The 27,592-nt window shown below is 42.1% G+C and overlaps 1 protein-coding gene across 2 annotated transcripts in view; it reads right to left on the minus strand.

Annotated features, from left to right (window-relative positions):
• The window catches only part of LOC104567929 (single-stranded DNA-binding protein 2), a 194,296-nt gene that overhangs the window by 60,510 nt on the left and 106,194 nt on the right, over window positions 1-27,592 (minus strand). The window contains exon 5 of one of the 2 annotated variants that reach the window (XM_088533147.1): window positions 6,619-6,708. The exons of the other annotated variant lie outside the window; for it this stretch is intronic. Within the exon in view, the coding sequence (XP_088389273.1) occupies window positions 6,619-6,708 (90 nt within the window). The remainder of the gene's footprint in view (window positions 1-6,618; window positions 6,709-27,592) is intronic. 2 annotated transcript variants of the gene reach the window in all.

A 27,592-nucleotide genomic window follows, 5' to 3' on the forward strand; every position in this document is an offset into this window, starting at 1 on the left:
CCCTCAGCAGACAAATCACAGAAACAACACAGTGACCTCAAAATGGCTTTACAGGGACACCAGAGGATTTATCTTTCCCCCTATCCCTTACTGTTGGATGGCTGTTGAAATTAACAGCTTGGGAAGATACTCCATGAGTATCAGGGGGACTAACAGTGCAGATCTCATAGCCAGCAGAAAAGCTTCTAGGAGCCTCACACCTGTGAGCTGGATAAAGGACTGCCAGGACTAAGAACACCTGTAGCTGGGCTGCTTTCTCTCTTAGCTGCCTTAGAAGCAGAAGAGATGCAAAGGTGCCTGCACTGAGGAATGACTTTAAAAAGGACATCTTCTATTCTTCCACAGAAGATTACAGAAACATTTTCTGTTTTTGTATAAATAGGTTACTGTTTCTGTTTTAAAGTGCAAAGCAGTGCATGTTATTGTTTTTTAATTCACTAATCTATTTTGTTTATTTTCAATGCCTAAGTGCTATTTAAACTCATTTTTTTTATATAGATAACAGTAATGCTAGGCAGGAAGAAAAATGGAAAAGTTCTTTTTGCTCATCTGCCTTGCTGTAAGAATGCTCTCCTCAAGCATTAGGTCAGCTCTACTAAAGCACAGCAAGGCTAAAAATAATACATTAGTATAATATGGATTGAGTTAGTCTGAGAATGTACAAGTGCCACTAGATGGCACGACAGCCTTATATTCCTTTGGTGGGTTGAGGCCTTTCTTTCCACCCTCCCCCTTTTTTTTTTTTTGGCTTTATATAAGAACAATATGTAACATTTGTATTTCAAACATGCTATCAACACATTTTTCCTATGCCTATCCAAGCATTTCTGATTATCACAAATCAGTGTATGAAACAAACTATATAACAATTTCTTTAGATTATATATGCTGTTTAAAAATAAGAGTTAGTGGTAAACTGAACTAAAACAAATGTAAACAAATTTGCTAAGAAACAATAATAATTTTTTTAAAAAACTTATGTGTCTAAAAGGTGTAGTCAATGGTAGAATTTAATGTTACTTAACCAAACTAGAAAAGTGAGCTGTGAATTTCAAACAAATTTCAGCTGGCACTCAATGAGTTAACTCCTCAGTGTCCCCCAGGTGAGTTAAGTACAAACTCAATGTTATCTGCCTGAGTGCCTTTAAAAAAAGAAAGGTTCATTTGTACAGATGCAGACATGGCAATGTTTTGGTCAACCGAGTAATAAAAGAGGTGAAGATAACTGGGGTTTAATTAAGTATGCATTTAAATGTTTCTTAAAATTGCACTGCAAAATAAAGCAACTTGGGTCAGCTTTTCAGCAGTACAAATTGTCCCTAACTTGGAGAAAGACAATGGCTTCCACTGGGCTAAAACCTAGATCTTTATATTTAGCTGCTTGAAAAAATAATTAAAAGGCAAATAAAATCCCATGAAACCAACCCTTCTCATGCTTACCACCCTCCTACCATATCATGGTACATAAGCATGAATTTCTTCAGATCTCATTGTCTCTAGGATGAATAGAGTGAGGATAGTGCTTAATACTTGAAGATTTTCTTATGTCTGTATCTTAAAGAACTTTAAAAAATACTACTTCTGTATTGTACAGAACTAACTCTTGGGAGAAACACCATCCTCAGACCAAAAAACGGAAGGAAGTTTGGTTGGTAAAATCAGAGCCTCATTGAATTGTATGACCTAAGCCCTTTTGATCAGAAATGGATGACTTTACCTCATCTTGTATGATTTTAGTAACAGCCTTGTATAAAACTTTGGCTGCTGACTTTATATGCAACCCCTAATGTTTAAACCCAAAGGTAAATACATTTTTTCATGTTATCTAGGGCTCTAATGACAGGGATGAAGCCCAGGTTATGGTGTTCTCTGCGGGCAGCCATACCAAGAAATCTACAAAGAACCAACTCTTAGGCTTAAAAATGGCACAGAAAATGTCCTAAATGACTTTATTACCATAGTAGGTAAGTGCTTTCCTCACGTCTTAGCTCTGTATATGCATAGGTGCTCAATATAATGAATGTGGTTAAGAGAGGAAAAGTGGCAAATGAAGATCTCTTTCCGAGACTGACTAGAAGCAAGATTATAGTAAATGAGAATTTCAGATGTGAATATAGTCATCTTGTCCTCATGGAATCTGTCAGGCTTATGATTTCTATGGCCCAAGCAATTCATTATCTTCTAAAAGGATATCCCCTTATGAACTTCCTTTTTATAGGTGGAGAAACAAGAACAAATAGAAATGAAATCACTTACTTTGGGTAAAGGAAAAACATGGATAACTTTGGAAAGAATTGCACGTTTTTTAAAAGATCCAGTCCAGCACTCCAGTTTCTAACCATTACCCTTTCATGAGACCCCCTTTCTAGGAAAGCAACTTATTGTCAGATGTGCTGATCATCCAGATATTCCAGCCACCAAGCTGCATTAGACCCGCTGTCTCACTATATCAGCCTGATACAAAGTCAACAAGTTTTGTTTTGGTTCTTCTATTTGGGATTTAATAGCCTTATATCATAAAACTATTCTCTTCCCTCTTCCTGTATTCCTGCATATTCGGTTTTGCAGCAAACGAAGCCAAAGCAGGCTCAGTTACTCTATGGAGCAGATGCAGTTATTGTATAACCCCGTTTTATTTACAGAGGATTGTCTATCCTATGTACTGAAAGGAGATATGGTCTTGTGTAGACAAAAGAATCTAGCTATGAAATTAGAAGTTATATTGTAATACACACTAATAGATGAAATCGAGACACTTCCTAAATCCACATAAACTTGTTTTCTTGACTTCACAAATTTAATTTTCAAACTTTTTAAACCATTTTCTTTAAAAGGTCTAGGTAACAGTTATACACTACTATACTGCCTCCCTTTCATTATATCGTAAGTTTTTACAATTTTGGCCTTCAGGATTGTAATGTTGAACATCATCATCAGAATTAAAATACAGGAATACAAATACAGAGATACAATAGAAATTGGCTTCAAAACTCCTACTCCATAGACCAGGCACTCCAGAAACTACTGCTTAATGTCACTAGCAGTGGTCTACTATGTATACATGAATACCTCATTTTATAAAGAGCAGGGCAAAGCTTTTTGGTAGATTCTTTCTGAGAAATTATACTGTTCCCAGATTTTGCCCATGTGGGCATAGGGACATGCGGGACACAGGGCTATGTGGGGCACCGACTTAACGGCAGTGGTCAACAGTTATAGCAAAACTGGAACTTTTATAATGTTTCTTGGTTCCCAGGACAGTTCCCATCTAAGTTACCGCCTTTCCCTGAATTGGTGTTGAGGAGCAACTCTGTCAATCCTGCAGAGCTTTTGGCAAGCAGAGTTGGAAAGTAGTGCTTGTTGGTAGCTTTCAGCTTGGACCAATCCAAATATTTTCTTAAATGTAATGAAAGGCAACTTCATAAATTCCAGGATGATCCCGCTGATAAATTTTAGGTTGCAAAATGCTGAGCTGTTACAATGTTTTTGTAATGGAAAGTCTTAGTGAGAATTAAAAAGAGATAGAAATACCATTCAACCACTATTTCTATAATTTTCTGACTTTTAAGAAAACACAAGTGCTCGCTTTCACAATCTAGAAGACTGTGATAAGTCCAAGTGGACATTCCTGTCCCTCAGTGGAAGAAGACTGGTAACAGATAGAGAAGGGACTGGAGTTCCTCAGTATTCAGAGATAAATATTCCTGTGATTTGGTTAGTCTGGTGATCTGTCAGGTTCAGTGCAAGTGTAGAAGTGCATATAGAAACTGATTTACTGAATTGAATATATTAGAAAGAAAGCATCTATTAAAGAAGTGGGAAGTTTTGCCCATAATTTTCTTTCTTGCTTGTCTTTTCACCTGCATTTTAAGGCAATGGATGATGCCCCTCCATTTTCAAGGTTCACATTGATGCCTGCAAATACATTTTCTTGTCCTCAGACAAACTGACATCAGTAAGATTCAGCTCTGGAGGCATTACCATCACATATTAGCTGCTTCTTGACTAGAAGACACTTTCCCCAACATTCACAATTCCATCTCCACAGTACATTATCATGGGAGGTCTATACCTATATGCTTTATACACACCTTACAGTTTCAGCACACTGGTATGAACCTGCCTTCATTTTGGCTTAGCTCCTATTTCTTGGGATTGCTCCCAGTAATATCAATGTGTTTGCCATCAACCTTACAGCTAGATTTGCTAATTAAAATGGTGGGTTTTTTTGTATATATTCTTAAACAGACAAAAACTACAGAGAAAACAAATCATCTCTTGAAAAATATTTGTTTTGTTAACTAGGCTGATTGACTGAGGAAAACAGATCTCAATCAACTACAAAGGACACGAAATGACTCTTGCACGTTACAGAGGGGCACGATGACAAGGACTCAGCAGTTTCAAGAATAGGTAAATGATAATCTCTGGAGGAGTCCAAACTAATTGGACTGTGCAGATCAGTTCTTGGAACCTGTCTTGTAGAAGATTCATCAAACATATTGTTGAGTTGATTATGGCTCTGATTAATGTTACCAACTGTCTTACAGTGAAAATGGATTTTCCTCAGTATATTTTCAATCCCAGGCCTTGGAAGAAGACCAGGCTGTCTGTGGGGTTTCAAATAAGCCTGAATTCATATATTGATAAACCAGGATCTCTCTTTTTTTTTTTTTTCCCTGAGATATAAAGGCAGTACTTTATACCGGGAGGCTTATTTTGGAAGAGAAAGTAAACTTCAGAGAAACAGAAAAAGAAAGACTTTTCCCTATGGACAAATCTTAACAACACAGAAATCTTTCCTGTCTATTTTCCCTACAGTCTTAGGAAAGAGCACAGTCTTAGGAAAGAGCACATCATTGAAGTACTTTGAGCAAACCTTTAGTTTCAGATGAGAAAAATTAAGCTTACCCATACTTAACTAACTTTCTATCATCTTATCTCTGTTACTTCCAGCAGTTGAAGTATGTAGAAGCACTTTAATGCTTATCTACCTAAAAACAAAACCTCCACACCCTTCTCCTGCAAAACCTTTAGTATACTTATTCTCTCCTCTATACTTCTCACAACTGTTCTTCCTGAGCCCTTTCACTTATTTCCCTTTAAGAAAATAAAAATTAACTTTAAATTCTAGTTCTTTTAAATGTATGGCTAGAATGGGTAGCCAAAGCAAGAAAAAGTAAAATATTTACATGACACCAAAAAATAAGAAAAAAAGTGTTAAAAAACTCTACATAGCCAGCAGTTCATAACAGGAAAACCAGAAATAAAACAACTAATTACTTCTGCCAATTTCTTAAGATACTGTGACTGGCAGCTATATGATATTTTGTGCTTCACCTGCAAAATATCTTTCATAAACCTTGCCTCAGATTCTGAGTCAATTAAGCAAGCAACACGCTCATGCCACGTGCAGGATTTCTCTAGGTAGGTACCGTACTGCATATTGCCCTCTTTCCCTCTGTGACAGTGGGAAAAGGAGGGCTATGCAAATAAACTGTTGTCACTTACATTCAGAACAGATACACGAAATAAACTACTGATTAATTTCTAGAGGGCTAAAAAACTATCCTGCCATTTTTCTACAAGCACCATTTTGATAAGAGAGCAAAAAGCTGTAAAGATGTAAGACAGTAAAATATTTCTTCATTCTCAGATGAAATCTACTTCTCTTTTGTCTACATATCTCATGGAAGAAGGAAAAAGATGCTACTCTATCAACCTGGATTTCAACACTTGTTTTTCATAGAACAGAAACCTCCTGTCAAGATCTTCTTTTCCCCCATTACAATCCTGGAAATCTGGATTTTTCCTTTCATGTCATGAGATCAAGTTTTCTGTTTTACTCCATCTTAAAGAACTGTTTCAATTCTAGAGCATTCACATCTATTGCTTCGCAGCAGCAGTTAATCAGTGGAGAGAAAAAGAACTGAGCTTTGATCAAGTAGAGACGCAAACTCACTCATATGAGCAATCCTATCTTGGACTAAAATTGTTAGTTTGGCCTTGCACTGTGAAATGCATTTTTTTTTGCATGCTAATACTCTGTATTATCCATGTCCAAAGTGTTAGTTGGGTATTTATTTCCATTTATGACCTTATGAGAGGCAATGCATGCTCTAAATCCTTGGCTCATTTTTAGACATTGGAGTTGAGATCTTCAATGCAAACAGATGATCAGTAGGATATTCTATATTGTCTAGGTCTAATTCTCATTGAAATTTGAGTATCTTAAAAATCTTGTGGCTCTACCACAGAGCTAAACATTACCAACAACATTCTTACTTTAAAGTAGCAATGCAATTCTAATATTTTATCATAAGAAATTGTTATAAAATTATATTCAAGGGTTTTCAAGCTCAGACTGTAAACTGGCATCATTTCATATCCTTGAAATTTTGAAATGTGTTATGCTATTTTATTTTACAAATGGAATACTTGCTAGTCAGAGAGATCCATCTCTCTTTCCATCTATTTACTTTAATTAAATAAATAACTCAAGTATTGCACCATATAGTGACATATAGTTTAGAGCAGGACCTTTTCTACAGACTTTTAAACAGTAATACGAAGGATTTTCTATCCAAGAATTCCTGTAATCATATTTTTTCTGAATACCTGAAAAAAACCTGGTGGTACAGGACCTACTGGCATGCCATCTCCTGAGGGAATGTTTCCTAGCACTGGACTGGGAGCTGCTGCAGCACTCTGAAAAGAACAAAGGGAAAATAAACCTTTGTCATTGCATGGTAGGCACAAAACCCTCGCCAAAAAAAAAAAAAGACCAAAAAACCTGCTGTGACCAAAATGCAGAAAGCAATTCATTCTTTCATCTAAAGGTAAATGAAAATTGTATAATGTTTAGTCTTATTTTATACAAGTGTAACGATTTGTTAAAGATCATAAGTATACATTGAGGGGAAGGATGCTAGAGATTGCATAGATATACAGATATGTATTGCTTAGATAGATCTTGTCTAAATAAAAAAAACGTATCTGAAAATGTATGTCTATATGAACACGAGTATATAACTTGCACACTTTTGCTCTTATTATGTGAGTACAAACATCCCCACTCATGCACACCGATATATATGTAGGATAAGGAAATCAATTTATGCATTTTACCAGCAATTTCCAAGCACTTTAAAGATTATTTCAGCAGCCTGTAATATTCTTTCAGGACTATATTGAGCTTCAAAACAAGGTTCTGTAACAAGCAGCACACAAAGGAACGCTCATGATTCTGCAGGTAATGTTCATGATTCTACCAACCCCCAAAATAACCACCATGACAAATTAGAAGAATTCAGGTTACATTTTTGGAAAGGAAAAAAAAATGGGATTCTAAGAAGTGAATCAGAGGATGAAATTAGCTACCTTTACAAATCCTTTGGTTGAAATATGCAGATAAAGAATATTGCTTCTGGCAATTTATAAGCAGGAGATCATCACAAAAAGGGAAGCCAAACAGTTATTGTTGCCATGTATTGGAACCTCAATTACTTTTAATTTCTAGCAGCCTTCCTTCCTTCCTTTTAGGGCATAAAGCTGAATGACCTATAAAGACTTACAATATTTGTGAAAGTATTCATGCACGCACAATGCAAAGAGAGATGCTTGCAGTTCACTAATGATCTGCCAAAATCTGCCCTAGAGAATATGAATGACTTTTGTTCATTAACTGATCACTTCATTGTACTCTCACACTTGCTATCCAAAAGATGCCGATCTGTAAATTATATTCCCAGGTGTTTGGCACACTATCTAGGAAATTAAATAATAATGCTGGAAAGATTTGAAAACTGGCACAAAGACGAGCTGACCTTTTTAAACTAAGAAAAAAGGAAATATTCAGTTAATTACTGCAGATTTTTCAATGGCTTACACCATGCTTCAGAATCATTTTTTTTAACAACTACTAGTAATATATTTAGCATCTACATTGTATGCTCTTTTAAAACAAAAGTCCAGAAGACACTGTAAAAGTATGAAATTGTATAAAGTACTGTTTTTAGAACTGATTTCGAACATTCGATTCACTAGAACACAGAAATCATTAATGTAATAAGGACATGCTTATTTATTCAAAGATTTTTCTTTTTAGGATCAGCATTAAAATATACAATTGCAGTTGACCAAGTCAGTCACATGAATTGGCGGTAGCAACCACATTTGAATCATAAAACCTTTTTGTCAGGAACTACCATAAATGAATGAAGCTATTCTGTAAAATCGCAGCAAATAAAGATGGTTATCTGCTACTTCTTGGCTATTTCTTGGGCACTGCCTGAGGTTCTTGGGGCTGGAGTATCATGGAGCTTGACTCATGGGAAAGCACACTGCAAGATGGAGCCTCTCTGGTCCTTCTCCTAGATCTATAGCACTGGCTTGGACTCCGAAGCAGCGAGAAATATAAGTGGCGTGAATGCAGATAAATAACTTCTGAAGTACAATATAATTTTGTAATCTTCTCTTTTGTATGGTTTCTGTGTTTATCTACTAATTACTCTGAGAATAGCTGCATTTCCAAAGGAGAGTGGATGAGCCAATCATCTGGAGGCTTTTTAAGCAAAGAAATGGACTTGGTAAAACTGAACACCAGATCATAATGTCAAATTTTAATGGGTGCAGAAACAGTTTGAGTAAAGTATGTTGGATCCTTCCAGACATAAAGGTTTTCTAGATAAAGAATGACAGCAGTAACATCACTGATGGTGAAAATCAATGGTGTTAAAAGTGAAGGTGCAGCGTATGAAATTCATGGACTTCAGCAGCAGTGAAACCAAAGACCTTTATTTAGGGTTAAAGGCCACTTACAGAGCTTCCGCCCCGGAGCAGCCCCCGCCCTGCCCGGCAGCACGCGGAGCCCAGCAACCCAACCAGCCAATCAGGCAGGTGATCCCGCACTGACCACGTGCGAGGCCGTCCAATGAGCTGCCTGGTCACGCGCTGGCCGCGTGGCTGCACCTCCCGCCTCTTCTGCTCAGCCCCTCCGTCTGCTGAGGAGACATTCTTTGCTACTGACCTTAGGCTGACCTCCACATGAAGGCACCTTAAAATGTCCAGACTACTCTGCAGTGCAGTGTCAGACTAAGAGGGGACAGCCCATTAAAGAGATGCTAATAATGATGAACCTGATTACACCATTGCCCCTCTTCACATCCTAATGCCTTCTGGTCCCTCTGCCACTTCAGCTGTGTTCACACGAGCTGGTGGTCTTGCGTGAAGCACTGTAGCGTGTCCAACACAGTTGATGTTACAGAATAAAAGCATTTGAAGACACTAAAACAAATCGCTGGCAAATACATCTCAGCAGCAGTAAGTCAGATACATCAAATGCTGTAAATTGAGAGATTGCACAGAAAAGAACTAAGCAGCAACTCCTTTGATACACGATCAGTTTTCAGAAGCCTCCCACCCCAAGTACCAGATTCTTGCTGGCATTATTGAAATTATTATGAATGATTATATGAAGCATTAATGCATGTCAGAGTGCCATGTCAGAATGCATGTCAGTGGAGAAAGGGCTCTCAGATGTCCCTCTCAACTGGGGCCTCTGCCAGATGCTGCAGGTTATGAAACAACATTTGTAAGGGAAGGCGAGAGCAACTCCTCGCGACGCAATGTTCCCACAGGGATACGGGGATCTGTCCCGGCAGAGCACACTCTTGTTTGCCACACTTCACAAATCATTTCAAAAGGGATAGTACTGAACAGAGTGAAAAAAAATAAAAAGAGGTTATGTACCTAAGAATAAAGGAAAGGGGGATAGGAGAGCATCATTATTCTGAAGTGGCAGGGAGGGGGAAGGATGTAATTACATTTGTAAGATTTCTGGCAGCCGTTAAAACTTTCTATCAAGGATTTATTTTAAAAGGTGCCTACAGATAACACTTTGCTATATAAGGCTCAATATTTTAAAAATATATTTTGATTACAGTGTTGCTTTTATTTTTTAAATCGGCCTTAGCAAAGATAGAGAGGAATCCAGCTTTGCTCTCCAGCGAACCTGAGGGAATTGCACGCGACTCCCATGGCCTGCTAAAATGGCTGCTTGCTGTAATAGCAGGAGCTATGCAGGAAACTCTTCATCTCCAAAGCTAAAGACGTGTCTAAAGACATGTCTCCAGATCTATTGATATATAGAATGGTGCGGAATGGTGCAAGGTTTGAACTGCCCCAACTGCAAGTCAGTTGTGCCACCCCTTGCTAGAGAGCGGGAGTTAAGCACTGCTTTGGGAATCACAGGAATTTTGCAGTCGTGGGCCTTCCACTGTTTAGGTCTTGGTGGAACTACAATTTCTGTCTTGCCTTATGTAATGTACTGTATTTGTTTCTGCTTTCATGCTTGTAGTCTTGGGATTTTTTTCCCCAATAGGCACTGAAGCCTCAGGAAGAGAAATAAAGCATCTTCAGCATTTTAGGGAGACTATGTTTTCTAGTCTGTCTTTTCTACACTGTATGATGAAGTTTTTTAAAACTAATGCTAGGTAGATCAATAAACAAACCTGCAACAGCTGCACTGAAATATTTTTATTTAGTCTATTCCGATGAATTATTCAGTTCTCCTTTCACAGTCCCACTGCAAACCATAGCTTCTTTTCACATGCATTGCAAGTTGTTCATCATTCAAATTTCCATTTGTTTGACATTTTAAATATTTGCAATTTGCTTCCCCTGCTTTTCATAGAAAGATGATATAGGAAAATTTAAATTGTTTAATCGCTTCATACAAGACTTCACCTCCTTAAAAATGGAAAACTTTATTTGACTTTGCATCTAAAATACTGAGGCATCTCTTTACAATTGTTAATTAAAATGGTCTACTTGAATAAAAACTACCAGGAACTTTTATTAATTTACCCAAGCAACCCTAGACAATGCAAAAACAGATGATGATAGCAAAAAAATCTAAACTAGTCTCCCGAGTAGCTACTGACAGCCAAAGTTCAGACTGTATTTTTACCAATAAAGAAATTATAAATAAATAACAAATAAAAATACAAATAAACCAGTTATTCCATTCATTTAGTATCTGCAACTATTGGAACCACGCATAAAAACCCGCAGAACACCTTACAATACACAGGTCCTTTTCTGAAGCTATCAAAATAAATGCTTTGTGACAGAGTTCTGTAAGCGATCAAAATATTTTACAAAGAAAGGACTTGAGCTCATCCATAAAAATCCTACTTTGGCCTTTCACTATTATGGGCATTTAATTTTAGGTATTTTGTTTAGAGCAAGAATTCCGTTGCTTACCCAAAGAAAGGAGCTTAACAGATGTCACTATTTTTTCCTACAAAAAGGCAATCTGCAGTTTTTTTACACGTCTATTTGAAATGAGTGAGAGACAGTGGACCTCACATAGGAGGCAGACCTATGGCCATTCTCACCCGCTCAATTCCCACATCATCGGGCCTCTTTCATGGACCTCCTTAACATCAGCTCTAATCCTGCTCCTTAGCTGGACAGGGCAAGTTCCTGTTGGTGGGTGGTTGTGGGAAACTGAGAAACCATGAGAAACTGTGGGAAGCTGTGGGAACGGTGAAAGTTAGGAGTGAGAAACTGTGAAAGTTAGGAATAACAGATTAGCAGATAGAGAAACCTAAAACACAGGCTGGACGCACCGGTCTCTGGTTGGTTACCTGTTGTCCGTTAGCAGGATTGGACCCAGATAGCAATAGAGTCAAGGAATTGGCTGGAGGCAGGGGGAGGGAACGTGTGGACAGCGTGTGGACAGTGTATGCTCACATACTCGGAGAATATATAAGTTTGGTCTGATGCTCGATAAAATGGCTTCTGGTCCTAAACCTTAAGCCCCTGCTCCTTTCGATGACTCCCACAGGTGGTAGCCTCTTCTTCCTCAGCTGCATCAAGCAAGCCCTGCTAGTGCATTATTCAGAGGCAGAGGCCTTGTCCTCTGAGCCGCTGTGGCCAAGCGTGAGCACATTGGTGGTGGGCTGTGCTGTTCAGCCCAGCAGTCCATGCTGCTCTGCAGGCAGGGAGAAGCGAGTGCCTCCAGGCTGCACTGCAACTAGAGCAGCAGCACAGTGCCCGACGTGAGCGAGTTCAAACCACTGTCAAAGGCTCAGCCATGATAAAACTGCCATCAAAGAGCACCAGTAGCTCATTGAGAAAGTGGCAACAGTGTCAGGGGGAGGAAGTAGCTACATCAACAACTCTGGCTTGAAGAAGGCGTGGATCTGACCTGATAAGGCATAGATGATTGTCAGTATTGTCAAGTGAGTTAGTTTTATTCACTCCTCACAAAAGAAAATGGATTATTTCTGTACAAAGCACCTAAAACAACTAAAAAGACTTTTTCCCCTTTTAAATATGCTTCTAGCTATTTGCACATGGGATACAACATCCTGCACATTATCTCATATCACAGAGCATCCACAAGTGTGACTGAGAATGTTTTACTATCACCTGGAGCCAAGCTTCTTTTTTATATTTCTGGAAACAATAGCCTGTTGATATTCCCATCTGCAGTTTTCTAGCTGACAGAGCCTCTTTCTGATGGTACTTATCCCCCTAATTCTAGGGTAAAATCTTTTTTTTTGCTATACAACCTGATACACTGAGAATATGATGCACTATGAACGCATGGCATCAGTCAAGGCAGTGCCAGGTGAAAATATTAAAGTGAATTACCAGTATCAGTAGAAGTATGTAAAATTTTACATGCTGGTAACATTTTGTAGAACAAATGTGGTTTAGAAGGCATTCTGGAAGAAAAAATTCTCAACCTGCTTTCAGGAAGGTTCTACACGCTGAATGAATTAATCAAAAAAAAGCCTACAATCTGTTTTAATAAATTGTATGCACCAATTTTATGCAGTTCAGGTTAAGTAAAATCAAACCATCAAAAAAGCCCAAGAAACTCTGTGTTTCTTATAGAACTCAGAGCTCCGAGATCTCAGCAGTATCTCCTGAAAATATTCTATGGAGGAGGCACTCCTACAATCTATATTCCTTTTCTGAGATTCTATTCCCTTTAATGAAAAATTTGAAAGCTTTTCTTGGATTTTTCCAAAATTTCACATCTGATTTTGAATGAGAATCAGACAAAGCTGCTGATGTACTTCGATCTACTGTTAAGTAATGCCTGACATACTTTAGCGTTCTTTCCTCTTTCTAAATCCTCCTTCAGAGTGAAGTTAGGTCATGAGAATTTTGGCAAGATCTTCTGAAACACTTCAATAACACTTCAATCAGTTTCTCTGAAATTCAGATTTTTTTCATCAAAAAAGATATTTTCATAACAAATCTACTGTAGATAAATCCAGAGAGCCAGCTCTACTAGATATGTAGTATCATTTTACATTTCACCTAAACATTAATGTAACTAAGACAAAGTTCTCAAGCTCAAACACTGAAATGTAGATACAACTGGCACTTAGTCTACTGTTAAGGATAATTTTGACACTATAATAAATAAACTAATTATTATTTAAAAAACACTAAGCTTTATAACCTAAATGAATTTAGATGTCATTAAACAAATTATGATACAGAAATATTAATACAACTTTGTTATATAAACATATACACTTGAAACATACAGTAAACATACTAAAAAAATCTCATTAATATTTTTTAAGATATTAGATTCTGAGAAGTTTATTATCTCAAAGCATATTAATACAGTTGATTCAGATGAAATAGCAGAAGCAATGTTTCAACAGTCCACACTAGTTTTGGTTTATGTACCTGTGACATTAATACACAGATACAGATAATTTGCACAAACCTCACAGGGGATGTGAAGAACTCTTTCTAAGACTATGTTGTAACTTCATTTCACAACCCAACCCACCATTGGTTTTATGTGCTGCTATCACCAGCCAGCGGGTAAGCAGGGATACCCAGGGATACGCTAGACTAGGACCTCTCCAGCCTCTGTTTTGTAGGCAAAGAACAAAGAAATGTAAAACCATGAAATGATCCTTGCCAAAAAAAAGCTCAGGAGTGATAGGTGTCTATAGATGGTGGGCAAAGTACTAAGAAGGCAACCTCTGGTCAGCAGAGGAAACAGAAGCCTCACCAGCACATGTGGCTTCATCTCATCTTGCCTTCCTCAACTACCTTGACAAAAGCAGAGATCCATAAGGAGTGGTGCAAAGACAGCACAGGGGAATGACAACTGCTCTTGTGTAGAGAAATGCTGTGCTGAGGATCTGCACCACCTGTGCCTTGCTGATAATGTACAGGGGAGTGTTAGCGAATTGTCCTTGGCCGGCTGGGAATGAGGAGCTAGCTGGGAAAGAGTAGTTAGCCGTTTCGGGTAAACAACTTTGCAGGGCTGAGAAGAGCCTATGCGGCCGGGGCCTAGCAACCCTCCTAGCAACCAATCATAGCTAACCTGGAAATACCTCAGATGCTTGTAGGTATAAATATACGGGCACTTCGGCTAATAAACGGAGCAAGATCTAAACTCATATTGAGTCTGTGTCTTGTAATCCGGCTCGGCTCCTAACACTCTTGGTACTCAATTTGAAACACTGATGACAGCAGAATACTGTTAAGAGGAAAAGCAGAAAATACTTAATTTCTGGTAGATAGCTCCTTGAACCCCATGCTTATAACTCATATGGATACCAAGTATAAATAGGACTCTGCTAGTCACTCGATACCACTGAGATGTATGCACAAGTAAGTTCATGCGAGTCAGGTATCTTTCCAAATCTGTACTACTTAATTCATCACATCTAGAGACACCAATTATGAGAACAGTAAATACACACAGGAACAGAAGACTAGAAGGGGTCATCATGGTTAGTTGTGATCAGTCTCTGATGCAACAAGAGAGCAATATAAGTGCAAAATATAATCCTGAAGCCAACTGTCTGTTGTCAGTACTTTCTCATAGCCTCGTTTTTTCCAACATTTTTTGAGTTAAGCAGATTGTTGTGTTATGAAAGGATGGATATGTAAAATGCACCACAAATCTACTTCTTACTTTCTTACCTACTTATTACTGATTGTCTTATAAACTACCTTCTAGTTCACAGAATGTCATGCATTCTCCAGCTTTATGCAAACAAACAAAAAGACTGAACAGATACAGATGCAAAAAGCATATATTATGTATGTATTAAAGTACATGCTAAGTACATCATCCAGAATATTTCTGACATAAATAAATTGTCTTCTTTAGGAGAAATTTCAAAAAATGTCCTTTCTTTTTTTTTCTTTCCTCTCTGAATAATGTAGGATAAATTTGCAGTGCTATTTCTTTCAAGTTCATGACTAGGTTATTTAAATATTGGTGTTTTTTGTTTTGTTTTGTTTTCTTGGAAATGATCAATAATTATTATTTCCAATCTAATTTACTGTGTGCTTATTTTCTGCCCATTGACAGCTTCAAACTGCCAATAGCCAATATTGTAACAAGATCAGCAGATTTCCTTTTGCAAACACTTCAGGCTATAATTAATCAAGTCTTTCTAAGTTATTAGCAAGTTACAGTAACAGTGTTTCATTATTTTCTACCTACCAAAAACCAGAGAAGAACTAATAAAAAGTACATTAATCTTCTCATCTTTCTGAACTTTTTTTTAAATTGGTAATAAATGACTATTCCTCTGTAGAATCTTTGGACTTTCACTGGTACACACAAGAAACACATCTGGATTTGGAATGAGGAGGCGCAGTCCATTTACAATCAGTTGAAGATCTTACCCCAAAAGGTAGATTCATAAGTCGCATACAAGCCATTTGAAAAATCTGGCCCACAAAGCCTAATAAAATCTTCAGTACAGGTTCACTCATATATATATACACACCTAAAACTTTTTATTTCTGTTCTGTAATAGATAGGCATTCACATGGCAGTAACAGTCTGCAACGTGTAACTGTAAAGGTTCATAATTCTCATCTTGTAGCTTCTTGTTTTTTATCAAATTGCAAATCCTTACAGATTGACTGGGATTTTGAAATTACAGTTCTGTTCACTCTATCCTATACATTGCTATAAATGATAAACAATATGTAATTAACTATGGGTGGGTGTAATTCTATTAATGGCCAAGTTACAGGTCTGTTATCACATTTATTCTTCTGGGGAAAAAAAAAAAAAAAGGGATAGTTTACTTGGAGGTACTTGGAGGTAGCAGAGCTGTCTGGAAGTCCACCTGCCTAAAAGATAATTTTTCTCTCCACATGTTACTGTGGCGACCCAGACTACTGTGGCGACCCAGACTGAACCGCCACAGAAACATGCAGCGGTCCAGGCTTCTGGCTGCGGGGAATGCCTGGGCCTCTCCATGTTACCGGGGAGTGGCGAAAGCACAGCCTGCCTTAGGTGTGAGCAGGTGGATGACCTGCTCAGCCTGGTGGCGGAGCTGAAGGAGGAGGTAGAACGACTGAGGGCCACCAGGGAATGCGAAAGGGAAATAGACTGGTGGAGCTGCATCCTGCAGTCTTCCCAGGAAAGCTACCCTGAGAACTCCCCAATTCAGTCAGAAAGTCCAGTGCCCTCTTGCCCTAGGGTAGAGGGGGTGGACTTAACAGTATCCAGGGACGACCAACAATGGAAACGGGTCCCCACTCGAGGTGGCAGAAGATCCCCTCCACAGCCCACCTCACCTCCACCGGTGACCACGTTCAACAGGTACGAGGCCCTGGAACATGTGAATCAGATAGAGGAGGCCTTGAACCAAGGCCCGTCTAAGGGGATCTCTACAGAGGGGCAGTCTAATCCATGCAGCAAGGCTGCTCCCCCTAAAGTGAAAAGGAGCACCCGGAAGAAGCGGCGGGTGATCGTCGTGGGTGACTCCACACTGCAGAGCACGGAGGCACCGATATGTAGACCGGACCCCTCATCCAGAGAGGTCTGCTGCTTGCCTGGGGCCAAAATAAAGGATGTCACAGAAAGGCTCCCAAGTATTGTTCATGAGTCTGACTATTATCCTCTACTATTGATTCATGTGGGTGCTAATGATGCCATGGGGAAAATGAGGGACGTCAAGCAAGACTTCAGAGCCCTAGGGATGGCCATCAAAGGTACAGGTGCCCAGGTGGTGTTCTCCTCCATTCTGCCAACGAGGGGAATGGACTCAAGGAGGAGAAGGCGGATATGGCAGCTTAACAACTGGCTGCGCCGCTGGGCCTGGCAACAGGGTTTTGGCTTCTATGACCATGGGTCTCTGTTTGATGACCACCAGCTAGTGGGGAATGATGGGACTCATCTTAGCAAGAGAAGCACACGTCTCTTTGCAAAAAGGCTGGCCAACCTGGTTAGGAGGGCTTTAAACTAGGCAAGAAGGGGGAAGGGGAGTGGCACACTGACACGGCAAGCAGTACCGCACAGCCCAGGTCAGATGGCGCCCAGCGGGAGTATGGTAGTGGGGAAGTGAGGATAGGAAATGATCACGGAGTGTCCTCTTTCACCCCTCCTGGGAAACCTGTGGCCTCTGTTGCTTCCCTGAAATGCCTGTATACCAATGCGCGAAGCATGGGGAATAAGCAGGATGAACTGGAGATCTGTGTGCGGTCCCAGCGTCATGATCTCATCGGAATCACAGAGACGTGGTGGGATAGCTCGCACGACTGGAGCGCTGCCATGGAAGGCTATGTGCTCTTTAGGAAGGACAGGCTGGGAAGGCGAGGTGGTGGAGTTGCTCTTTATGTGAGAGAGCAACTGGAATGCATGGAGCTCAACCTGGGAGTCGAGGATGAGCGAGTTGAGAGCTTGTGGGTAAGGATTAGAGGGCAGGCTAATGTGGGAGACACTGTGGTGGGTGTCTGCTACAGGCCACCTGACCAAGACGAGGAGGTTGATGAGGCCTTCTATAGGCAGCTGGATGTTGCCTCACGGTCACAGGCCCTGGTTCTCATGGGGGACTTCAACTACCCCGACATCAACTGGGAGGACAACACAGCCAGGCATAAGCAGTCCTGGAGGTTCCTGCAGAGCGTCGACGATAACTTTTTGACGCAGGTTGTGGAGGAGCCGATGAGGAGAGGTGGGCTACTGGACCTCGTGCTATCAAATAGGGAGGGCCTAGTAGGAGATGTTAAGGTGGGGGGTAGCCTCGGCTGCAGTGACCATGAGTTGGTGGAGTTCAGGATTCAACGAGGAGGAGGCAGGGCTGTAAGTAGCCTTGCGACGATGGACTTCAGGAGGGCCAACTTTAGCCTCTTCAGAGACCTCCTCGGTAGAATCCCATGGGCTAGTGCTCTAGAAGGAAGGGGGGCCCAAGAGAGCTGGTTAGTTTTCAAGCGGCACTTCCTCCACGTCCAGCAACAGTGCATCCCTGTGTGTAGGAAGGGAGGCAGAGGGGGCAGGCGACCTGCATGGATGAGCCGGGAGCTTGTGGCAATGCTCAAGCAGAAGGCAGCGGTATACAGATGTTGCAGATAGTTAGGGAACGGCGGCCGGAAGATATCGTGCTGTACGGAAAGATAGGGCCCCTAGTAGCCAATAGTGTTTAGTCTATGGTGTAAGCAGACGGATGTGACGTTGTAAACCTAGATATATAACACCTTGTTTCCCATCAGTAAACGCCATTTGCTGTCCACCACATTGCTGTCAACTAGCTGATAGACCGAGTGGCTTGGGGGTGGTCGCCGTGCCGTCCCTGAACCAGGTCGCTGCAGCCATTTGAACTGCAACAAGTGGTGCCGAAACCCGGGAACGTCATCGCCTGGATGAGCGAGCAGCGTGAGCAGCAGCCAGAGCAAGTGGACCACCCCGGCGAAGGGGACACTACTGAATCAACAAGGAGGATGGAAGCCCTCATAAAGGTCGTATCGCAATTACATAAGTACTGGGGGATTGATTGTAAGCCAAAAGATTTTACTCTTGCAGTTACAAGGCTTTTGAAAATTAAGGCTATAGACCAGCCGGTGGATATTCTCCACCCTGAACTGTGGGACAAATGTACTATGGCATTAGCTGAGGAGACAATGTTCTCAGGTTGTGGGAAAAACCTTAAGGCTTGGGGAAAAGTTGTACAAGCCTTACAGAAAGCTATGAAAGAGCAGGAGACTTGGGTAGCAGTAAAAGACTGTTTATTGGCCACGTCCAAAGTGGGAATCGGTACAACTGCGCAGACTTTGGACCCCCCAGATGATGGCAATTCTGCTGAGCCTAAAGGTCAGCAAGAGGGTGAAACATCCCCTCCATCCCCGAGCCCCGCCCCGCTTACAGAGGAGCAGAAACAGCCGAAATCTGTTTGGAGCGAGGTAGCCGAGGAAGCTAGGAACATTGAAAAGAAGTCAGAGCATAATGACGTCTGGGCCAGGCCACCACCCTATGCCCCTCAAAATGGCGCCGAGCCACAAGGGGAAGGGCGGGGCGAGGGTGCCCCCGGCGCGAGTGAGGCGCCGGAAACCAATGGGAGTGACCGGACACCTGAGGGCGGCCCGAGGGAGGGGCCGAGAGCGAGTCCGAGGGAGGGGCGGAGAGAAGACCCGAGGGAGGGGTCGAGAGCAAGTCCGAGTGAGGGACGAAGAGAAGACCCGAGGGAGGGGTCGAGAGTAAGTCCGAGTGAGGGGCGGAGAGAAGACCCGAGGGAGGGGTCGAGAGTAAGTCCGAGTGAGGGGCGGAGAGAAGACCCGAGGGAGGGGTCGAGAGCAAGTCCGAGTGAGGGACGAAGAGAAGACCCGAGGGAGGGGTCGAGAGCAAGTCCGAGGGAGGGGCGGAGAGAAGACCCGAGGGAGGGGTCGAGAGCAAGTCCGAGTGAGGGACGAAGAGAAGACCCGAGGGAGGGGTCGAGAGCAAGTCCGAGGGAGGGGCGGAGAGAAGACCCGAGGGAGGGGTCGAGAGCAAGTCCGAGTGAGGGACGAAGAGAAGACCCGAGGGAGGGGTCGAGAGCAAGTCCGAGCGAGGGACCTGGAGCGAGCCCGAGGGAGGGGCGGAGAACCGATCAGAGCGGACATTTCAAAAAACGCCGAAGCCCAACGAAAAAGTACCGGAGCCCGGAAGTGACCAGTCAGTCGAGTTCCGACTCCGGATCAGCCACTAGTCAGGACGAGTGGCTCACAACCGATTCAAACTTAAGGAAGGAGAAAAAGAAGGTAAACATCCGAATTAAAGAAAAACCGGCGGGAGCATTCATGATTAAGCATGTTGCAAAGGAAGAGCATCTGACCCCAATTCAGGTGGCTGTTACCTTCAAAATAAAACTAATGAAAATTGTGAGTTTCTGTTCACAGGACCGGATCATCGGACACCCCCGTAACCCGTACACCCCGGTGACAAGCGTCCCGCCCGAGCCTGCGAGTTCCACGCTGACCGAATCCAGAAAACAACAAAACAGCCTCCGCAAGAGGGGGCCGCGATGCCTTTGCGTTATCTTAATTTTGCAGCTTGTCACTATAGGACAGGTAGAGTCACACCAGCCCTTTAAATGGGGTACTTGAACAGATCGAACAATCTCGAGCAATTAGTACAAAAATAACTACAGGGCCACCAGTTTTCAGTGCCATGCCTTGCCAACTAGCACCCATTGAACCCTGTTCCAAACGCAGCCGGTACAAAAATTTGTTCACCGGTTCGCCGTGGTTAACCACCCTGATATCCACCTTGATAGGGCTGATCACAATGATCATGATGACGCTAATCTTTGGACCCTGTATATTGAATAAGCTCATGCCGTTTGTCAAGAATCAGCTAGAGAAGGTTAACATCATGTTAGTAGAACACCAACAACTGCTTTAAGAATATATCCACTCAGTATTACCCCCAAGTTATCCCAAGGTACACCCTATTCCTACACCCTGGTATTACCTGTCATCCCCTATCTTCTACGCGCCTTCTTCTTTGTGCCTTATGTTTTATGTCAAGTTTATGATATGTAATTTTAAGATTGGTATAACTATAAGAATAGAATAAGATAGTAATAAGAATAAGATAGTTGTATTTTAGCTAGTTTTGTTATGCATAGGGAGGGGGGAAGTTGTTGCAGATAGTTAGGGAACGGCGGCCGGAAGATATCGTGCTGTACGGAAAGATAGGGCCCCTAGTAGCCAATAGTGTTTAGTCTATGGTGTAAGCAGACGGATGTGACGTTGTAAACCTAGATATATAACACCTTGTTTCCCATCAGTAAACGCCATTTGCTGTCCACCACATTGCTGTCAACTAGCTGATAGCCCGAGTGGCTTGGGGGTGGTCGCCGTGCCGTCCGTGAACCAGGTCGCTGCAGCCATTTGAACTGCAACATACAGAATGTGGAAAAAAGGACAGGCCCCCTGGGAGAAATACAGGAACGTAGTTAGGGAGTGCAGAGATGCGACAAGGAAAGCTAAGGCACGTCTGGAAGGCAAGCTGGCAAGGGACGTTAAAAATAACAAAAAAAATTTCTTCAAATACATTAACAGCAAAAGGAAGATCAGGGAAAACGTGGGTCCACTGGAGGACGGGATGGGCACCTTGGTTACAAATAACGCAGAAAAAGCAGAGTTGCTCAATGCCTTCTTCGCTTCGGTGTTTACCAAGGGCAGCCCTTTAGAGCCCCAGGCCCTAGAGACAAGAGAAGAAGCTGGTGGAGAGGAAGACTTGCCCTGGGTAGAGGAAGATTGGGTCAGAGAGCACCTAAGGAACCTCGATACCCACAAATCCATGGGCCCTGATGGGATGCACCCCAGAGTGCTGCGGGAGCTGGCAGATGCCATAGCTAAGCCGCTCTCCATCATCTTTGAAAGATCCTGGAGAACGGGGGAGGTGTCGGAAGACTGGAAGAAGGCCAATGTCACGCCAGTCTTCAAAAAAGGCAAGAAGGAGGACCCAGGCAACTACAGGCCAGTCAGCCTCACCTCCGTCCCCGGAAAAGTGATGGAACGGCTCATACTGGCCGTTGTCTCCAGGCACATGGAGGACAAGAAGGTGCTCAAGAGTAGTCAGCATGGATTCACCAAGGGGAAATCTTGCCTGACTAACCTGATAGCCTTCTATGATGAAATGACCGGCTGGATAGACGAGGGGAGAGCGGTGGATGTCGTCTATCTCGACTTCACCAAGGCTTTTGACACCGTCCCTCACAACATCCTCCTGGGCAAGGTCCAGAAGTGTGGGATAGATGAGTGGACAGTGAGGTGGATTAGGAACTGGCTGGATGGCAGGGCCCAGAGAGTGGTGATCAGCGGTGCAGAGTCTAGTTGGAGGCCTGTGGCTAGTGGTGTCCCCCAGGGGTCAGTCCTTGGTCCAGTCCTGTTCAATTTCTTCATCAATGACCTGGATGAAGGCACAGAGTGCTCCCTCAGCAAGTTTGCTGATGACACGAAACTGGGAGGAGTAGCCGATACCCCAGAGGGCTGTGCTGCCATCCAGAGGGACCTGGACAGACTGGACAACTGGGCGGTGAAAAACCTCATGCAATTCAACAAGGCCAAGTGCAAGGTCCTGCACCTGGGGAGGAATAACCCCAGACACCAGTACAGGCTGGGGACCGACCTTGTGGAGAGCAGCTCTGCAGAGAAAGACCTGGGCGTCATGGTGGATGATAAGTTGACCATGAGGCAGCAGTGTGCCCTCGTGGCCAAGAAGGCCAATGGAATCCTGGGGTGCATTAAGAAGAGCGTCTCCAGCAGGTCGAGGGAAGTGATTCTGCCCCTCTACTCAGCCCTGGTGAGGCCACATCTGGAGTACTGTGTCCAGTTCTGGGCTCCACAGTACAAGAGGGATGTGGAGCTGCTGGAGAGAGTCCAGCGCAGGGCTACAAGGATGATCAGGGGCCTGGAACATCTGCCCTATGAGGAGAGGCTGAGGGAGCTGGGCCTGTTCAGCCTGGAGAAGAGAAGGCTGAGAGGGGATCTAATCAGTGTATATAAATACCTCAAGGGAGGGAGTGCAGAGGACGGGGATGGTCTCTTTTCAGTGGTGGTCGCTGATAGGACTAGAGGAAATGGCCGGAAACTGAAACACCAAAAATTCCATAGGAACTTAAGGAAAAATTTCTTAACAGTGAGGGTGACAGAGCACTGGAACAGGCTGCCCAGAGAGGTTGTGGAGTCTCCTTCTCTGGAGATCTTCAAAACCCGCTTGGATGCAGTCCTGTGCCACGTGCTCTAGGTGCCCCTGCGTATGCAGGGGGGTTGGACTAGATGATCTCTAGAGGTCCCTTCCAACCCTAAGCATTCTATGATTCTATTCTATGATTCTATAGTGAAATTGTATTACAGAACTAAAAACTATATATTAGTTTAGAAATCTACTGTTAAGTATAGCAGAAGGGTTTTCTAAAGAAACCTTTGCTATGAATGAATGAATGAAAGGACTTCAAACTCTTGTCCAAAGACAACATTCAATTCTGTCTCTTAGCTCATCTTCCCTTGAATTATTTATATTCCCAGTGAAGGATTTCTTTAAAGAATGGCTATAAAGATAAAATTTGCTTAAAAATAAATTGTTACTATTCACTGGAAGTTATTAAAAGTCACCGCTACACAAAGGTATCAACAGAATGTTCACCAATTCATAAAAATGAGGAGAAATGCAAAAATAACTTGTGTGTTGAATACAAAGTCTATCAAATTATTGCCTACTTTCTATTTCAAAAAAACAGAACCATACTTAGAAGCTGAGTATTTGGCTCGGCTTTTCCCATTTCCTTATGAAGACACAGAAAAAAAAAAGTGTAATATTTCAAATAGTGTTTCCAGACAATTTGCTACTGAAATAAGGGCATTTCTTTCAGCTTAATTCCAAGCACTCCGTTACTTGATAATGTATATCTAGGTACAGAATCAAAGTACTAAACGCTAGCCACTCACTGAGTTATGCTGCACTTGTGTTAGGATGCAACAGTATTATCATGTTCATCAGTAATAACCATATTACCGACAAGTTAAAGGCACTTGAGGGGACACAGACACACACTGCTGTGCAGCTTGCAGCCAAGTTGCAGGGATATTTCAATGGAATGACTTATTTCCAGAAGTGACACTTACACCCCTCCTCCAGATTCCCTGGAGACCAAGACTGCTTCAGTCTGCTGGCTTAACAACCACAAAATACTCAATGCGATATTTTTCTGAGCTGCACCTCCAGATCACGGCTTTGTTGAATAACTGACACTGCAGGCCCCAGTTTTAACTCACTGCCTTCTCCGCCATTTGGAATCTGAATACAGATTGAAGATGCTTCTTTTAAAATGCTGTTGACAGGGAACCAGTAGAAGAAATTATTTAACTCATATAAGATGACACATATTACATGCATCGGACTGAATTTTCTCATCTGCCTTGTATGTTCAGAAACCTTAATTTTACATTTAAAAGCGCTGAAATACAAAATTGCTTCTATAGTTTTTCTCGGTATTTTTTTTCAACAGCTTTCATGGTCATGATAAAATGTCTGCAAAAAAAGCGACACATGCTTTTTTTATCCATTTTTTAATACATACACTCAAAGATGGCTAACTCCTGAAATTGTTATTCCAAATAATTTTAAATGGTTACCAATCATTTTTCATCCACTCTCCAAGCAGGTCCAAGGCAGATATCAAGAACTAATTTTTCCAGCTACTTAGCTTAGTCCACCTATAAATCATGAGTAATATTTTAACTATCACTGTGTTTAAGGCAGCACAAAGCTGGCTAATTATTGCTATTTTTTTCTTCCTGCTCCAAACATGCTTGATTCTGTTCTCCAACGATGCTCCACAGAAAATTCATAGTTGGCACAATTATGCCAGTGAAACTTATCTAATAGCCTCATTTTCCCTTCTAATTAAGCTATTTGGTGTAGTGTTTTTAAATAATATAATTAATACAAATATTAAAGACACTTTATTTTTCAAAGATTTTAGGACTGCCATGCTATGTATTCCAATTTTCATACCATTGTACTCCACACAATAATCAAATACTTTCTCATTTTAAAAATATAGTCATTAATAATGGTAAGATTAAAGTTTCCCTAGATCTCTGTTTTCTCCAAGTTCTGAAACATAAAAGAGCAAACATGCTATGAGTTATTATGTGGAAAAAAGAGGTTGAAAAAGTGACTTCTGAATATGAAATGGAAATTAGAGGTTTGGGGTTATTGCCAGATTGCCTGGGAATGATTTAGCAGTCTTGGCAATACCTGCACACCTTCAAAAGAAAACAACCTTACATAATTTCTTCTCTACCCAGATCAGATTTTAGGTTTAAGACAGAAAACCAAATCCTACTGCAGAGAGATCTGAACGGCAGAGTTTGCATCACGAAACTGCCCCTCTACTTACAGAAGGCTTCTTGTTTGGACCCTCATATCTTCATGTGCATTGATCTCAGTGACTCCTACCAAAATACAGACTACAGATATATCTTTGCATTTCTCACCATCATGCTGTAAATATTATTGCTCTGTCCTAAAAGTGCAACTTCACCAACATTTTAACATTGACATGCAATCCTCACAGACAGAATAGGCTGAAGAAGCCTTTCAGCTTATCATCATTCAATATCAGCTCCATTCTTGATAGAATTATTGGCATGCAACACAACACTTTACGGTCTCAAGAGTGAATTTCACAATTCTAAAATCAGTGAAATTTATCATGTAGGTGGGTGCTCAAGGATAAATCCTTAATTCTATATCAAGTATGCGATAATTTCAATCCACTGAGAAACCCTCAATCTTCACAAGCAGATGTCAGCAAGAAGCCAACATTTTCACAAAAATAGCAAGCATCTGAAAATTAAAGATACATGCTGAAATATCTCAATTTACATATAACACTGAATATATATATATATCACCTTATGAACACCTTTCCTACCATGTGAGACTAACTAGCCTGGCATGGCTCGTCTCCTCAGGCTCCCTCTCTAGCCAACACAAAGGGAAAGCTACCTTGAATCATATTCCGAGGAGTGGAGCTTTCTCCATCAGCTGCAAAGGATGCGAAGGGATACCAGCCTTCCCAAGCCTGGAGTTAGCGTTTGCGAAAATCCTCTACGTATTTTTAGGTTAACTAACTGAAATGTTGCATGGGCTGCAGCATTTATAATGAAACTGAGTCCACCAGCCTTGCCCATGAGAAAAGAAAAAATGATAAAGTTAAAAATACTTAAAAGCTAACCTGTAAAATATCTTATTTTTCTCCCATTATCTGAACATGTACCTTTGGATAAATGCAGTTTGTTGAGGACAGAGTTGATGTCTCTAAGTGTTAGAACAGAATTAAAATTAAAATCCATGAAGACTGAACATTTTTGTGAAAGAAGTTGTTTGTTACAGAGCAACTGTCTTGCATAGCCTCACAATAACAGGAGTCCAGCAGGCACCTCGGGACAGCAGAAATCAAGAGGGACAGAGATCAGTCCCACACTCAGTGAAAGGAGAGGGAGCAGGCTCAGCCCTCAGAGGACGTGACTGTCCAAGGCTTTTTAGATCTTCTTCTAAGGACTTTGGTATGGGAAATTTTGTGCCCTATCTAAGATACTTTCCACCTGCAATGATGATCTGATGCATCACAGAGACACTTTTTACATTTTGGATATTTTTAAAAAGCCACCAAAAGTTCTTTCTTACACTAAAGCCTAATAAATAGCATTTAGAACTTGAATTACTAAATCATAGAATCATAGAATCATAGAATGCTTAAGGTTGGAAGGGACCTCTAGAGGTCATCTAGTCCAACCCCCCTGCACACGCAGGGTCACCTAGAGCACGTGGAACAGGACTGCAGCCAAGCGGGTTTTGAAGATCTCCAGAGAAGGAGACTCCACAACCTCTCTGGGCAGCCTGTTCCAGCGCTCTGTCACCCTCACTGTTAAGAATTTTTTCCTTAAGTTCCTGTGGAACTTTTGGTGCTTCAGTTTGTGGCCATTACCTCTGGTTCTGTCAGTGGCCACCACTGAAAAGAGACCATCACCGTCCTCTGCACTCCCTCCCTTGAGGTACTTATAGACACTGATTAGATCCCCTCTCAGCCTTCTCTTCTCCAGGCTGAACAGGCCCAGCTCCCTCAGCCTCTCCTCATAGGGCAGATGTTCCAGGCCCCTGATCATCCTTGTAGCCCTGCGCTGGACTCTCTCCAGCAGCTCCACATCCCTCTTGTACTGTGGAGCCCAGAACTGGACACAGTACTCCAGATGCGGCCTCACTAGGGCTGAGTAGAGGGGCAGGATCACCTCCCTCGACCTGCTGGAGATGCTCTTCTTAATGCACCCCAGGATCCCCTTGGCCTTCTTGGCCACGAGGGCACACTGCTGCCTCATGGTCAACTTATCATCCACCATGACACCCAGGTCTTTCTCTGCAGAGCTGCTCTCCACAAGGTCAGTCCCCAGCCTGTACTGGTGTCTAGGGTTATTCCTCCCCAGGTACAAGACCTTGCACTTGGCCTTGTTGAATTTCATGAAGTTTTTCACCGCCCAGTTGTCCAGTCTGTCCAGGTCCCTCTGGATGGCAGCGCAGCCCTCTGGGGTATCAGCTACTCCTCCCAGTTTGGTATCCTCAGCAAACTTGCTGAGGGAGCACTCTGTGCCTTCATCCTGGTCATTGATGAATAAATTGAACAGGACTGGACCAAGGACTGACCCCTGGGGGACACCGCTAGCTACAGGTCTCCAACTAGACTCTGCACCTCTGATCACCACCCTCTGAGCTCTGCCATCCAGCCAGTTCCTAATCCACCTCACT

The sequence above is a fragment of the Tinamus guttatus genome, unplaced genomic scaffold (genome assembly GCF_059628265.1).
Source record: "Tinamus guttatus ecotype Peru unplaced genomic scaffold, ASM5962826v1 Tinamus_guttatus_pri_ptg000485l, whole genome shotgun sequence".
In the NCBI taxonomy this organism is placed as follows: Eukaryota; Metazoa; Chordata; class Aves; order Tinamiformes; family Tinamidae; genus Tinamus; species Tinamus guttatus.